The 17,439-nt window shown below is 40.3% G+C and overlaps 1 protein-coding gene across 1 annotated transcript; it reads right to left on the bottom strand.

Annotated features, from left to right (window-relative positions):
• Positions 1-794: 794 nt before the first annotated feature.
• On the bottom strand, positions 795-7,427 carry LOC103699198 (uncharacterized). Its single transcript, XM_089923879.1, has 5 exons — positions 6,886-7,427; positions 2,272-2,364; positions 1,939-2,043; positions 1,410-1,843; positions 795-1,265 (listed from the first exon to the last, which is right to left on the bottom strand). Coding segments are annotated over exons 1-5 (795 nt in total). The 5' UTR covers positions 7,048-7,427; the 3' UTR covers positions 795-1,264.
• Positions 7,428-17,439: the final 10,012 nt, after the last annotated feature.

Genomic DNA, 17,439 nt, shown 5'->3' with positions numbered 1-17,439 from the left:
ATCACAGGTTTAAAACATGGAGAACCATTAGTTTCTTTTACGAAGGGTTGTCTCCACAATTAAAACAATTTATAGAGACTATGTGTAATGGTCTATTTTTGGAAAAGCAACCCGATGAGGCATGGGATTATTTAGATTCTCTCTCAGAGACTGCACAATTATGGGATACAGGGGATAGAGTGAATAAACCTTTGCCTAAGCCTACTAGCGTTGGACAGGGGGGCCTTTATAACCTTAGTACTCAGGATGATATTCAGGCTAAAATGGCAGCCCTTACTAGAAAGGTAGAGGAAATTGAACTTAGAAGGATTGAACCCGTCAAGACCTTAGAACATAACAGCGAGTGTTGTAGGATTTGTGAGATGCCTGGTCATCTCACCACTGATTGCCCCACAATACCCGCATTCAAGGAAGTCTTGCATGATCAGGCCAATCACTACAAGAAAATACATATTCAGCGACTAAGATTCGAGTCGCCGAATAACCATATTTGGTCGCCGAAACCTTTTCGCGACTAGAATACTCTTCGTCGCCGAACCCTAGTCACTGAAAGGTTTTGGCGACCAATATTGTGTGGTCACCTAAGGTACACCAACAACGACCAACGTTTGGTTGCCGAAGCAACTTTTCAGCGAGCAAATTTGTTGTCGCTAATTCCCACGCCGACCAAATAGTTGGTCGTGGAATGTTTGTCTTCCGCTACCAAAAATATGGTCACTGAATGTCTATCTTCCCCCACCAATAGTTTGGTCGTAGAATGTATTGGAATGCATTGGCAATAAACATTTTTTGGTGGCAGAAAGTATTAACCTGTATTTAATTAATAATTCAAATTATAAGCTTAATATTTATTTTTGGGCTCGTTCCAAATCCTGTACAACCAACACAGCCTATCCATTATCCATATTGCACAATACATTTGCTCATCCAAATAGAAGTATACACAATGTTGAAGAATCCATAATCATTCATTATAAATATCATCATCTATAAGTCTAAAGTCAAGCAAACCTATTAACCATTCATCGAAATGTTTCATCCATACCATATGTTAAGGTGATAATCATCACCAAACACATCAAAAGGTAAATTAAAAATTCCAAAATATCTGATCTTGCAATTCATCCAAACAACCATCATGTAGATAAAAATATGAATAAACAAAAAACTGATTTCTGCTTGTAGACAACTCCACCATGATCACTGAACAAAAGCTATCCATGTACCAAAAACTAGATTCACATGCTCATAACTCCACCATGTATCTGAGAAAGCAAAAAAGAATACACAATCAATAACCACATGTGAAAAATAATAAACTAAAATTCAAGTATAAGTTCACAATGATATTTCGCTTAATTTGGTCCAAATCTCTAAATAACCTATGTAATATAAATGAGAATATATACCAACGAGTATTTGTGCCACCAGTTGAATACATGGCCCCATCATGATGGATAGACGACTTATGCGTTTGAGTCTTTTTCTTTAAAAACTCTGTCACCAAACTTGTAAGATGTGCAATTTGCTTCTGTTCTTCCTCTCGCTCTTTCTTTTCCTCCTCACGCTCTCTCCTCTCCTGTTCCAATTGCCTCCGCAGCTCCTCACGCTCCATCTCACGCTCCATCTTCATCTCCTCCATCTCAGCTTTAAGTTTCTGTAACTCCCCAACATGGTCTTGTGACACACGACTAGGTGTGGAAGAAGATGAAGAGGGCTTCGGCCCATCCCCAAATCCAAGAATGTATCTCTTCCTTTTTCCAAGTGCCTGCCTAGACATCTCCTCTGATGTTAATTGCACACCGGATTGGGAAGATTCTTCTTGCAAGCTCAACATCTTTGACTGTCAATGCAAAGGTAACAACAGAATTAAATGTATATATAATCTTGCAAAAGCATAAGGTGATTTAAATTATTATTGAGATTTTAGATACCTACATGTTTCACGGCGCAAATAGGATCAATCCACTCTTTGTTCTTCTTGGTATGAGTTTTCTTATAGAATTCTGGAAATTCAAGGTTTTCAGAACCATTAAACTCCGGCTGCAAAGTGTAATTTAGATTAGCATATAGCCACTATATAATAAAAAAACTAGAATAACTGTCAGATCTACTTGCATAAATGATTCCAAAAATATACATGCAGCAAACTAGAATAAAAAATCTACTTGCAGCAAATTATCTATTTTACAATAGCCAAAACTATCCCATAGACTGTTTCACAGGCAATTCACTAAAAATATAGCCAGTACATACTCAAAAATATATTACCTGTATAGTCATTGTTGCAACAAATGACCGAGATCCTGAACAATGATTGTACTCAAGCTTTTTTCTATTCTTTTTGCCAGCTTTTGATCTCACCTTCAAAAAAAATACAAATTAAAAATCTAAAGAAAACATTATGATCAAATATTTTACTTATAAACTCTGAAGCACTAAATATGTAAGTTATCTTGTGTTCTTTGCTTTTCCACACATCGTCAATTAAGTGGCGCCAATCCTCTTGAGTCACATGTTCGTATGGATGACTATAAGGATCCACATGTAAGACGTTCTTAACATGCTTGTAATGCAATTTCATATTGTGCCTCCAATTTCTGTGAATATTGTAGCATTTTCTGTGGACAGCTTGTAATGGTTTCTTCAACATCATTGGGTTCTAAATCACTCATCTGTGGCACATCCCATATACCTCGATGCTTGAATCTTTGGACAACTTTCCAATTGCCACGTCTCTATGCAGTGTCATTAATATATGTCCTCGTCTCTCTGATACCAACTGTCACACCCCTTAGAAGTGCGGAGATGGGATCAGCAATTTTTCGCCTTGGATCACCCCTTCAAGGTGTGCGGCCTAGAGAGCATCCCATACTACTCCCTAGTAAGCCTTCAACCCTCTAGAAGATAGCTTATACTTAGCCTCTAGATGGTTTTCTTCTGCATGCACTAAGGGATTGGATCAAGCCCGCATGCCCTCACTTTCCTTGCCAAATGCCCATGCACACATGACACCAATGAATAGGGGAAAACGGAACTTGTATTGCTCAAAATATACAAGTACCTCTCACAAGCCGAGAGGATAGCCAAGCCCTTGACTCACTAGACTTAGCCAACCCAAAAACCCCTCTTCGGCCAACACATGGCCCGGCCAAAGCTCCCTTTTGGCCGTGGACTGCACTCTCCCACTAATAGGACCGAATGCACTCCCTTTTGGTAAGTGGAACCCTCACTTTCAAGTGCCCAAGGTCTGCCCACATGGACTGAATACCACCCTCTTAGAATCTCCCAAAGACTCTAAGTGGACTCCCAAAATTACACCCCAAATAGACCCTCACAAAACTCCATTTGGTGGACGCATGTACAAGGATAGCTCACCTCTTTCGAACTCCCCTTCAGCCCACACTTAGGCCTAAGCTTTCCTCCCGAAGCCTCCAAGGAACCCCAAAGTGGTCGGCCAAGGAACCCTCCCTTGGCTCACAAGTCTTCCGCAAGGAAGCCTTCTCTTTGGCCGCTGCCAAACATGCCTTGGCCTCTGCCAAGCGTGCCTTGGCCTCTGCCAAGCATGCCTTGGCCTCTGCCAAGCGTGCCTTGGCCAAGCTCCTCTTGGCCAAGGGCCTAGTGGCCCGGCGCTCCTTTGGCGACCCTCAAAACAGCCCCAAAAGCAGCCCCGCCCAAGCCTCTAAGCTCTCTTTTCCTTTGGCTAGAATCCTACCACAAGACCTCCGCCAAAATCCTCCTCATGCATCCGGTTAGGGCCCTTTTATAGCCTACCCAAAGCCATCTGGTTGCAGCCTCCTCCAAGCTAAGCCAATCCATGTGCCAGCCTCCTAGGCTTCCCATTGGTCCGTTTGGGGAGCACATGGATTTTCGATGGTATGGAATTGGACACCATTACAAAAGCACCCTGAATATATGTTGACTATCGGACGAGGACCGTTGGCCAATGACCATAATTCATCAGTAGCTTCCGGTGATCGCTGGTTTCGAAGTTGAGTCATCTGTAACTCCTTCCGTATACCCATATCTGCCAAATCCATGCGTGCTTTTTCTGTATCCTTGCATTTCCCATCTACGCCCAGTAATGTCCCAACAATATTTGCTGCAATGTTCTTTTCTATGTGCATGACATCCAAGTTGTGACGCAGCTTGAGTGTTTTCCAATAAGGAAGATCAAACAAAATGCTTTTCTTGGCCCAAATCGTGTCAGCATCTTTGCCCCTTTTTCTTTTCTTATTAATGCTTGGATGCTTGCCTAACGGCTTGTATGTCCCTGAATTAATTTGCTCCAAGATCTCTTCTCCCGTGAACTCTCGTGGCCTTGACCTGTCCTCACTTTTAGCATTAAAGAGCTTGCTCTTTCGCCATATGTGGTTCTCAGGCAAGAAACGCCTCGCACCCATATAGCCAATCTTACTCCTCAAACGTTCTGATGAAGCATCTTCGTTACAAATGGGACAAGCCAAATAACCTTTTGTTGGCCATCCAGACATGTTACCATATGCAGGAAAGTCATTAATGGTCCACATGAGAGCAGCACGCATTCTAAATGTACTTCCACTAGAGGCATCATAAGTTTGCACGCCATCCTTCCAAGGCTCTTTCAACTCATCAATTAATGGCCTCAAGTAAACATCTATTTCTTTACCAGGAGCCGTTTTTCCGGGAATAAGCAATGATTGCATACAAAATTGCTCTTTCATACACTTCCAAGGTGGAAGATTATAAGGCATCACGATAACGGGCCACATACTGTACGATGTGCTCATATTTCCAAAAGGATTGAAACCATCGGTGGCTAGCCCTAACCTCACATTCCGCGGATCCTTGGAAAACTCAGGATGTTGCCGATCAAAGTTCTTCCATTCCTCCCCATCAGCCGGATGTCTTAATGTTTCGTCATCCACTCGCTTCTCCTTGTGCCATCTCATATCTACAGCTATTTTCGGAGACAAAAATAAGCGCTTCAATCTCGGTGTCAGGGGAAAGTACCGCAAAATTTTATGAGAAATCTTCTTACCGTTACCATCATTCAGCTTATATCTAGGCTCATCACATATAGGGCATTTCTCCAGGTTCGCATTCTCCTTCTAAAAAAGAATACAATCATATTTGCATGCATGAATTAGCACATCTCCCAACCCCAAATCTCGTAAAAATTTCTTGACTTCATAAAGGGTCCATGGAACAGACTTATCACACTCCGGTAGAATTTCCTTGTATACCTTCATGTTCATGTCAAAAGAGGAATTGCTCCACTGGTTGTACACCTTAATATGAAGCATCTTAATAACGAATGATAATACTGTAAAAGTTTTGCAACCAGGATAAATGGGTTGTTGAGCATCATCGAACAACTTATCAAAATTCTGTGCATCCTCCCTCCCCTAGTTATTAGGCAATTCGTCAATATCGTCATTCATGAAAACGCCCATCCAAACATCTTCCAGCATATTAGACAATTCTTCCCTATCATCGGTGCCATCCCCAGCCATTCTATCCTCAACACCTCCACCATTGTCACAGTTAGCATTATTTGAAACACAAGATTGATGCACGTGAACCGATTCTCCATGTTGCACCCAAGTCTTGTAAGAAGGCGAGATTCCTTTTAACATTAAATGAATCTTGACAACTTGAATGCTTTGTTTTTTGTCATTCATGCACTCGACACAAGGACACCAAATATCATTTGCTGAGCCTAAATTTGCCACCGCAAATTCAATAAAGGACTTCACCCCTTCTCTATACTCTTTACTCTTCATTCTATTTTTTATTGTCATCCAACTCTTGTCCATTTTGACTGACCTACAAAGTACTTCATCAAGTTAGATTGATTAGTTTGTAGATTTATTTTTGTATCCTGCAAAAAAAAGTTGCAGCAGAAAACCAGAAACGGCCCAATACATTTGGAGGCCTAAGACAAATTCAGTGAATGAGACATTTTCTTTTTTTATTATTATAATAATAATAAATTTTAATAAGTACAAAATAGTTAAAAAAATGATATGAAAATAGATAGCTGTCAAGTATACTATTTCAACAAAGATGCATGAATCTAACAAAGATAAAGAAGCCTCTTCAGTTTAATATAATTCTTGAATAGGAGCATGAAAATATATTTAGTTTAAAAAAAATCCCATCTCCCATCTCCCCTTTGATACCACAGCACGGCAACCATTCAACCCAAATAGAAATGGGAAGAAAAAATTTAAAAAATCTCCACCCTCTAAGAAGTCCATCTCCAATCCCCCTATCTTTCTTCCCGATGGCCCAGCTGGATCGGAGTAACATGAGGGAAGGAAAACCAAGACCAAAACATCGACACTCCCTTATCTTTCTCCCCTCTGTTTCTCTCCACCCAAAACAAAACCACCGTCCCCAAATCCCTCCTCGCTCTCTCTCCCTGCCGGCCCAAGAAAAGGACCTCGCCCCAAATCTCCTCCCCGGTGGCGGCGGCGGCGGCGAAGGAGGAGAACCCTCCGCGGTGGATGCGGCGGCGGCGAAGGAGGAGAAGCCCTCGTCGGTTTCTTCTTCTCTCGCCTCGCCTCCAAATTCCCCGGTGGCGGCGGCGGCGGCGAAGGAGGAGAACCCCCGAGGACCCCCGGCCACCGCTCCCTCTCCCTCTCCCTCCCGGCCTCTGCTAAATAAAAGGGTTTCTTCTTCTCCCGGCTCGCCTCCACTGGTTCCCGACGACCCCCGACGACCCCCGGCCACCTCTCCCTCTCCCTCTCCCTCCCGGCCTCTGTTTCTCTCCCAGCTTATCAAATCCTCTCCCGGCTGGCCTCCTAATTTCCCGACGACCTCCGGCCACCTCTCCCTTTCCCTCTCCCTCTCCCTCTCCCTCCCGGCCTCTGCTAAATTAAAATCGAGAAGAGAACGTACCTTGGGACGCCGACGCCGAAGGGATGACTGAACGGGCGAACCGGCGAACGGGCGATGCCGACGTGCAGACGTGCGGGTGAAGGCAAGGTGAAGGCGACGTGCGGGTGAAAAGGAGAAGAATAGGGAATTAGGTTTTTTTTTATTTGGTTTCCCTGCATTCATACTTTTCGCGACTAAATTGGTTTAGTCGCTATAGATGAACCTTTAGGAACCAAAATTTAGTCGCCAAAACTTTTACCTCCAGCCCGCACGAAATACTGGACTCGCGCCAACTTGGTTTTGATTTTCTACGATCAAATATGCATTTAATTGATGTAAAACAATCATTTAGTAACTAAAAAGGATGCGTGCAAATTTATTTTGGAGCGGATTTTCGATCCTGCCCGTAGGATGTCCAAGAATTCTATATATTTTTAAACGAATTTTCGTTCCTGCCACGTCCTCATGTCGCGTATCCTGTCGATCCATATATTTATTTGATAAGGAGTCAAGCATCGAGCTCGAGCTTTTACAATTATATTATAATAATAATAATAAAAAGAATTTAAGTACGAAGAAAAGTTGTAGGATTGAGATTTAGCCGAAGAGACAAGAATATGCATGCCTAAGTGAATTAAGATGTCAAATGGCACCGTTTGAAAATAAGCAGTTTTTTCTTTTTTTGAACTTAGAAATTAGCATTTTACAGGGGCTAGCACAACATCGTTCGATTTTATGGGAACTTTAAGGACCAAAATTAGATTCGTAAAAGTTTTTCTAGACTAAATTTTTTTTAGTCGTTGGAGGTGAACTTTAAGGACCAAAATTTAGTCGCCAAAAGTTTTACCTCCAGCCCGCGCGAAATATTGGACTCGTGCCAACTTAGTTTTGCTTTTCCGCGACTAAATATGCATTTCGTCGGTGTAAGATATTTATTCCGTAACTAATAAGGATGTTGGTCGCAGATAGCCTTCTTTTCCGTGACCAAACGTTAGTCGCCCAAAGTTTTACCGCCACCCGCCAACTTGGTTTTGCTTTTCCGCGACCAAATATGCAGTTCGTCGGTGTAGGATAATTATTCCGTAACTAACAAGGATGGTGGTCGCAGATAGCCTTATTATCCGCGACCAAACGTTAGTCGCCAAACTTTTACCTCCACCCTGCCAACTTGGTTTTGCTTTTCCGCGACCAAATATCCATTTCGTCGGTGTAGGACAATCATTCAGTAACTAATAAGGATGTTGGTCGCAAATAGCCTTATTTGCCGCGACCACGATTCATGTAGTCGCTGAAAGTGGTCGCTGAAAGTGTATTTTCTTGTAGTGAATGTTATGAATACATATCAAAAATCTTTTAATAATCCTTTTTCGGGTACTTACAACCCTGGATGGAAGAACCATCCAAATTTCAGGTAGAGGAATGACCAACCTCAACAAGTATATAACCCAACTCCTCCTCCACCGCAACCTCATTATGCACACGCACCCCCTCAAAAACCCAGTCTCGAAGAAACTTTGCAATCTTTCATGCAAGGTCAAGCTAAAATCAATGATGACTTAAGAAATCAACTGACAACGCTGACCACTGCTTTAAGTGCTCAAGAGAAAGGTAAGCTACCAGCTCAACCACAACCTAATCCTCAAGTCTATGGCGGTAGCAATGCATCATCTTCAACTTCGCATAAAGAACAAGCAAAGAGTATAATAACTTTGCGAAGTGGAAAGGTTATTGACCGACCAGTCCCAGAACAAACACAAGTCATACCTGATTCTGACCCTCCCAAGACAAAAGAAAAGGATAATGAAGAAAATGAAGCACCAACATCTACTGAAAAAATTGAATGTCCTTTTCCTGCACCATTTCCACAAAGATTAAAGCCCTTGCAAAAGCTTGAACCAAACTCTAAAATTCTTGAGCTTTTTAAGCAAGTAAAAATCAATGTACCTCTTCTTGATGCAATCAAACAAGTGCCTTCATATGCAAAATTTTTGAAAGATTTGTGCACTGTCAAGCGTCGATTAAATGTCAAGAAGAAGGCATTTCTGGCTGAAAATGTGAGTGCAATTTTACAGCATAACATTCTCCCTAAATATAAAGATCCAGGTTGCCCAACTATCTCGTGCATCATTGGCAATTTTAGGATTGAGCGAGCATTGCTAGATTTAGGAGCGAGTGTGAACTTGTTGCCATATACGGTATATGAGCAACTCGGTTTGGGTGAGTTGAAGCCAACAACTGTCACCTTACAATTAGCTGACAGGTCAGTGAAGGTCCCTAGAGGAATTATCGAAGATGTGTTGGTCCAAGTAGACAAGTTCTATTTTCCTGTTGACTTTATCGTACTGGACACACATCCGGCTTCCAATTCACCATCTCAGATTCCGGTTATCTTAGGACGTCCATTCCTTGCAACTTCTAATGCATTGATCAATTGTAGGAATGGTGTCATGAAGCTTTCTTTTGGAAATATGACTTTGAAACTGAACGTCTTTAGTATAGGCAAACAACCCAGTGAACATGAATAAAATAAAGAAGTTGAATGGGTTGAAACCATTGCGGAAGATTATTTGTTAAAAGAAACATTTACTGAATCGGCCAACAATGGTTTGATAGATTGGTGTTCTGAAGGTACTGCTGATGATACGGTCCCACCTATTTTAGATAACTCGGATGTCATGATGGTCAATGGGTGGAGACCGAGAATAGAGGAATTTGAACATTTGCTATCTCGAGGAGCAAAGATAGTACCATCCCATGAACAAGCACCTAAGCTCGAGTTGAAACCTTTACCGAAGGAACTCAAGTATGCCTTTCTTGGATCCGATGACACTTTTCCTATAATCATCTCATCTGATCTTGATCATGCTCAAGAAAGAAAATTACTTGGTGTTCTAAAGAATCATAGAGGAGCTTTAGGGTGGTCTATTGCAGACTTGAAGGGGATTAGCCCTTTAATTTGCACACACCGGATATATTTGGAGGACAATGCCAAAACCACAAGGCAAATGCAACGCAGGTTGAATCCTACGATGAGAGATGTGGTTAAAGCAGAAGTCCTCAAGTTGCTTGATGTGGGTATTATTTACCCAATTTCCGACAGTAAATGGGTAAGTCCTACTCAAGTCGTTCCTAAGAAGTCGGGTCTGACGGTAGTCAAAAATGAGCAGGGTGAACTAGTTCCAACTCGTGTTCCGACGAGTTGGCGCATGTGTGTTGACTACCGAAAATTGAATTTGGTCACTAGGAAAGATCACTTTCCCCTACCCTTCCTAGACCAAGTTTTAGAAAGAGTTGCAGGACACAATTTCTATTGTTTTCTCGATGGCTATTCCGGATACTACCAAATCGAGATTTCACCAGAAGATCAAGAGAAGACTACCTTCACTTGTCCTTTTGGCACATTCGCTTTTCGTCGGATGCCATTCGGGTTGTGTAATGCACCTGCAACATTCCAAAGATGCATGCTCAGTATTTTTGAAGACATGAATGAGAAATTTTTAGAAGTGTTTATGGATGATTTCTCTATTTTTGGCGATTCTTTTGATGATTGTTTGTTACATTTACAAGCTGTCTTAGCTCGGTGTATAGAAAAGAATCTGATACTGAATTGGGAGAAATGCCACTTCATGGTGCCAAAGGGAATTGTCCTAGGACATATTGTTTCATCGAAGGGCATGGAAGTTGATAGAGCTAAGATTGATTTAATCGCCAAGCTACCTGCACCCAAGACGGTTAGAGATGTTAGATTATTTTTGGGTCACGCAGGATTTTATAGGAGGTTCATCAAGGACTTTAGTGTCATAGCTCGACCATTATGTAACCTCCTATCCCTTGATACACCATTTGATTGGACTGAAACCTGTCATGATGCATTCGAAAAGCTGAAGTCTATGCTTAGCACTGCACCCATCGTGCGACCACCCGATTGGTCATTACCTTTTGAGATCATGTGCGATGCTAGCGACTATGCGATAGGAGCTGTCCTGGGACAACGCAAGGATAATAAGCCATATGTCATTTACTATGCAAGCAAAACTTTAAACGATGCTCAAATGAATTACACCACCACCGAGAAGGAATTGCTTGCAGTAGTATTTGCATTAGACAAATTTCGCTCTTATATCCTTGGTGCTCCTATTGTTATCTTTACGGATCATGCAGCGCTAAAATATTTGCTAGATAAGAAAGAGGCCAAACCACGCTTAATACGATGGATACTTCTACTCCAAGAATTTGACATCACTATCAAAGATAAAAAGGGAGTAGAGAATGTGGTTGCTGACCATCTATCACGGCTAGTTGTTCATGATTTGGTGCCACAGTTGCTCATCAAGGACTCGTTTTCTGAAGAGCAATTGTTTGCACTTTCTACTATGCCATGGTATGCTGATATTGTAAACTTTCTTGTCACAAACCGGATGCCGGAGCATTGGGGATCGAATGATAAGAATAATTTCTTGCGTGAAGTAAGAAGTTATTATTATGATGCCCCCTATTTGTTCAAGTATTGCAATGATCAAATCTTTAGAAGATGCATTCTGGATCATGAGATACAAAGTGTACTCTCTTTTTGTCATGCCAGTGCTTGCGGAGGACACTTTGCATCTAAGAAAACAGCAGCTAAGGTGTTACAATGTGGTTTTTATTGGCCTACACTATTTAAAGATGCCCACAAGTTTTGTAGGACATGTGACCCATGTCAACGTGTTGGAAGTATAACTCGTAGGCAAATGATGCCTCTTCAGCCCATTACTGCTATTGAAATTTTTGACATGTGGGGCATCGATTTTATGGGCCCATTTCCACCGTCTTTTGGATATGAGTATATTTTAGTTGGTGTTGAGTATGTGTCAAAATGGGTAGAAGCTGTTGCTTGTAGAACTAATGATCACAAACCTGTTTTGAAATTTCTTAAAGAAAATATTTTTTCACGGTTTGGGATGCCCAAGGTTATAATTAGTGATGGGGGAAAACATTTTTGTAATAAACCTTTTGAGATCCTGTTACGAAAATACGGTATCACCCATAGAATTGCAATTCCTTATCACTCGCAGACTAGTGGCCAAGTAGAGTTAGCCAATCGGGAGATCAAACGAATTTTAGAGAAAACGGTGAATCCATCACGTAAAGACTGGTCTTTAAAACTTTCTGACGCATTGTGGGCTTACCGTACTGCTTATAAAACTATTCTTGGTATGTCCCCGTATCGGCTAGTCTATGGAAAAGCATGTCATCTACCTGTTGAAATAGAGCATAAATCGTATTGGGCCATTAGGAAATTAAACTTTGAATTGTCAGATGCTGGTTTCGCTAGAAAATTACAATTAAGTGAATTGAATGAAATTCGTCGGGATGCGTATGACAATGCTAGACTCTGTAAAGAACGAATGCAAATTAGGCATGATAAATCAATTCTAAGAAAATCTTTTGAACCTGCACAAAAAGTTCTTTGTTATGACTCTCGCTTACATCTGTTTCCTGGAAAGTTAAGATCAAGATGGACAGGTCCTTTCATTGTAAAAACTGTTTTTCCACACGGGGCAGTTGAAATTGAGAATCCACAGGATGGTAAAATTTTTAAGGTAAATGGACATAGACTAAAACCTTTTCTTGAGAATTTTGCAGATGAAGAGGACTCCTTTCCCTTGGAGGAGCCTTCTTATGACTGAGCATGACGGCCAAGGTATGTATATATTAGTTAGAATTAAATTTTTTTTTCTTTTATTTCTAGTTTTCTTCTTATTTTGTAGGTCTTCTTTTCTAAAAATCAACAGCTCAAGGTATTCTTCTTCTCTCTATTATTTTCTCTATTGTCTCTCATATATAATTTTCTTGCATTTTTTTTTACATTGAGGACAATGCAATGTTTAAGTTGGGGGGAGGGAAATATTTTGATCAAAAAAAAAAAAAAACAAAAAAAAAAACTTGTTTTTGCATTTGATTTATTCTATTACTTTCTTTTCTGAGCAAATGCACATGTATTTTCATATTGAGTTTGTGCAACTATTAAGGCAAGGAACACATGCATACTATGATTGATCAGAGACCTATTATTAGATCCCCACACGTGTACTTAATGACAATAGGAAAGCCTCAGGAGTTCACATTTGTTAACTGCATTTTTGTTAGCCTTATCCGTAAAAGAAGTACGAGTATCCTTGTTCGTACCATAAGGTTCATGATTTGGTTTTCACATAAAGATAGAGGTTGAATATCCCGACTAGATTACTTAGGTGCCTTATGATCCGACCTTGGCTGACCTATAGTCACGATGCAGTCACATATATAATAAGAATATCTATATGGTTCAGTCTACCATCTCTTTTCTTGCATATATATATATATAAAAAAATAATACTTATGATGACAAGTCTGGCCTCGTGGCGTAGTCTGGTTCGAGTAATTAAGTCCGAGGGGTGTTTCACCTAATGTCTTGAGCCAACTGGATCGGGGGTCATTGACTGAAAGCTCGCTACATGGACCTTACTAGAGCCTAATGGGGTTGGATAGCTGTAGTTGTCATGTGTATTGAAAAAAAGAAAAAAAATAATATATGAAATGAAATAAAAATAAGCATGAATGAGTTGGTTAGGCTGAACCTAGTGACATGTGGTAATGGCTGGTTTGACTCCATTGTATTGGACCTTTGTGTACCCGGATTGTTTAGTTGAGATTGATAGCTCTTTCTTTACATGCGAACCATTCTTGACAAATTTAGACAACATGTGATATTCTGAAAATTTGATGGATCAGGTTCTAATAAATTGTAGAAAACACTTGTGAACTTGAGTAGTGCACCTAAAACTCAGGCGGTGCCCTGTTGTGGTGGAGGTATTAGTACTCTGAGAAAGTCATGCGGTTTGATGCACACTACACTTTTATATTCCTTATTTTGACAGTTGCCATACTTGAAAATATTTGTCAATTAATTACATGTGTATTAGCTTAGGGTTTATTTTTATTAAAATCTCATGTCATATAATTCATGATGTTTGTGGGTAACATCCCTGAAAACCCTCACGAGACAACACTCGTCCACTAGGGTAACCTAGGGGTTTAACGGCTTGTTGCACGTGCTAAGTGCAATCGTGATTCCTACGAAAGTGAGTACATATCTTAGTTTTATGTCTTTAGCTTCAATAAAAAGTCAAAGGTTAAACCACACCTTTTGTACTCCCATTTTATTATTTGCTCATTAATTGCTAGAGACTAGCAATAAGCTAGTTGGGGGGTGTGATGAGAGCACAAAAGTGCGATCTACACATCACTTAAATTAGTATTATTGCTAACAAATAATGATAGAAGTGTTGTATTAATATTATATTTTTGTGGGGTGCAGGTGATCGGAAATCAAAGTTAAAATGCACATTGGGTTCAAAAAGATGCATCATAGTAGGTGATTAGTCAACCACATGGGGTCGGTCCCAGTTGCACACTAGAAGGAGCATTAGCCAACTAGGTGCAGCCACATCCAAGCTTCAAGCTCCAGCACACCATCCAAGTCCCGACTTCATCCCAGTTTGCCTCATCCGCGAATCCCCCATCCAGCATCCGAGATCAGTCCAAGCAACCTCCCGTCCACACGTCTGCCTCCCAGCTCCGTGATCGTGATCCACCCGTGAAGCTTCCACGTCCGCATCCCGTCCATCCAAGCGCCAGCAGTCCGATCCTCCTGCGACCAGCCGTCCGCATCCAAGATTCCAGCAAAGATCTCAGCTTCCTTCCGCTTCTCCCGCGTGCAATCTTCTCTGGATATGATTCAGCAGTCATCCGCGAATCTCTCCATCGCGTCCGTTTGCGAATCTCCCGCGTTCAGCTCCCAGCTCTTCCGTTCGCCAGCATCTCCACGCTTCAGCCCTTCCCAGATCCTGCAGGCGTCCGTGATCCCAGCTCCCTCATCCGTCCGCGTGTAGGTCGGCATCCCGTGATTTCAGCATCGGCGACCAAGCTTCCGCGCGAGCATCTCCGCATTCCAGCCGTCCCTCCGCGTTCGAAGATGATCAGCATCCCGGGATTTCCGCGATCAGCTCTCATCCGAGCGTCGATCCCTCATCCAGCCGTCCACGTCCGAGCTTCCTCTTCCGCATCCAGGTATCCTGCAGCTGGCATGAGAGATCCATCAAGGGGGATATATAAGGTCTCTCTCGGTGGGGGAGGGGGCCTCTGCCATCCGAAAAGAAAAAGGAAACAGGGGAGGCCCTGTTTCCGAAAAGAAAAGAAAAAAAAAGGGGAAAGAAAGAAAATGAAAGAGGGATTAAAGTTTTCAATGAGTGGCTGAAGTCCTAGGGAGGGAGATGGATGAACCTTTGATGTATTGCTCTTTGAAGTAAACTCTAAACTTTTGCCTTGAATGAATTATATTTACTGATATGTTTTTGATCCATGCATAGTTATTTCGTAGATAGTTCTTAAATGGATTATGATTATTGATATATGGATTGCTTTAGTATTTGATTCGTCGTAGACGTAGAAAGCACGACGAATGCTTAGAAATTGAGTTCATATGTTCATGAAACATATACCATGATTAGATCTATCCTACATTAAATCTTAAATCAAGAACCATAGAGTTTATTCCTTGGATGCAATATCATCAAGGGGGATTCCAGATCCCTACCATTTTTATTTCATTGAATTGTGTTTATTATTCTCTGCATTTTAATTTCTGAAAATCAAAACATAATTTTAATCCACAAATTTATTAAATTAATTAATCTAAAATTATATTAAATAATCTCATATACTTTTTGTTCCCTGAGGATTCGACCTCGGACTCCCGAGAATTTACTACTTGTGCGATTCTCCTGCACTTGGGAGAACAATTTTATTTTTGCATCACTATACTTTTTTCTTTTTCATCTTTGTCTAGTTTACTAGTGGGGTTCATAGGAGTGCCTATCCTCTTATGATTTTCATTCCCAAACGTCTTTAGTATTTCCTTTGTGTACTTAGTTTGATGAATAAAGATGCCTTCCTTAGTTTGCTTGATTTGTAATCCAAGAAAGAAATTTAGTTCTCCCATCATACTCATCTCGAATTCTTCTTGCATTAATTTAGCAAACTCTTTGCAAAAATTATCATTAATGGCACCAAAGATTATGTCATCTACATATATTTGTACTACTAGGAATTTTTTGTCTTTTCTTTTGAGAAAGAGTGTTTTATCTACATTTTTTCTACTAAAATTATTATTTAGCAAAAATTTGCTTAATCGATCATACCAAGCCCTAGGTGCTTGTTTCAATCCATATAATGCTTTATGTAATCTAAATACATGATTTGGCAATTCATAATTCTCAAAACAAAGAGGTTGCCCTACATATACTTCTTCCTCTATATAACCATTTAAGAAGGCACTTTTTACATCCATTTGATATAATTTGAAATCCATGAAGCATGCAAAAGCTAGAAGTAATCTAATAGCTTCTAATCTGGCTACAGAAGCAAGTATTTTCTCAAAATCTATCCCTTCTTCTTGATTGTATCCCTTAGCTACAAGTCTAGCTTTATTTCTTATAACTACCCCATTTTCATCTAATTTATTTCTAAAGACCCATTTTGTTCCAATTACAGAATTATGCTTTGGTCTCTCAGTTAATGTCCATACATTGTTTCTTTTGAATTGATTTAATTCTTCTTGCATAGCATTTATCCAACTTACGTCTTTTTCAGCTTCTTCATAATTCTTAGGTTCTATTTGTAAAACAAAAGCAAGATAGTCATTTATATTTCTAAGAGAGGATCGAGTTCTTATCCCTTGAGATGGATCACCAATGATTAAGTCTTTAGGATGCCCATGTGCGTACCTCCATCCCTTTTGCAAGTCTTGAGAGTGTGATGGTACATGATCATCTTTTTTATCTTGATTTGGTACGTCATTAAGATTCAATTTTTCGAACTCAAGAATTCCTGCATCATCATCAGAAGTATTTTCTCTTCTAGGAGACTCGCTATCACACTCATCAAAAATGATATGAATTGACTCTTCAACTACAAGTGTTCTTTTGTTGAATACTCTGTATGCCCTGCTAGATGTATAGTATCCTAAAAAGATACCTTCATCTGACTTGGCATCAAATTTACTTAGATCCTTCTTGCCATTGTTTAAAATAAAACATCTACATCCAAATACTCTAAGATATTTAGCAGTTGGCTTCCTATTCTTCCAAAGTTCATAAGAAGTTTTCTTGGTTATAGGTCTTATTAAAATACGATTTAAAATATGGCAAGCAGTACTTACAGCTTCAGCCCAAAAGTACTTTGGAAGATTTGACTCACACAACATCGTGCGTGCCATCTCTGCCAAGGTCCTATTTTTCCTTTCAACAATCCCATTTTGTTGAGGCGTTCTAGGTGCTGAAAATTGATGGAAGATACCAATTTCATTACAAAATTCTTCAAAGTGTTGATTTTCAAATTCAGTTCCATGATCACTTCGAATTGCAATTAAGGTGAGCTTCTTTTCAGTTATGATATTTTTATAATATTTCAAGAATGCTGAAATGCTTCACTCTTATGTGCAAGAAATGAAACCCATGTGTATCTTGAGAAATCATCTACTATGACTAGTCCATA

Source organism: Phoenix dactylifera, chromosome 6 (assembly GCF_051530095.1).
Source record: "Phoenix dactylifera cultivar Ajwa chromosome 6, Ajwa_hap1_PhDact_Kaust_v1.1, whole genome shotgun sequence".
NCBI lineage: Eukaryota > Viridiplantae > Streptophyta > Magnoliopsida > Arecales > Arecaceae > Phoenix > Phoenix dactylifera.
This window is presented reverse-complemented; position numbering and strand designations above follow the sequence as displayed.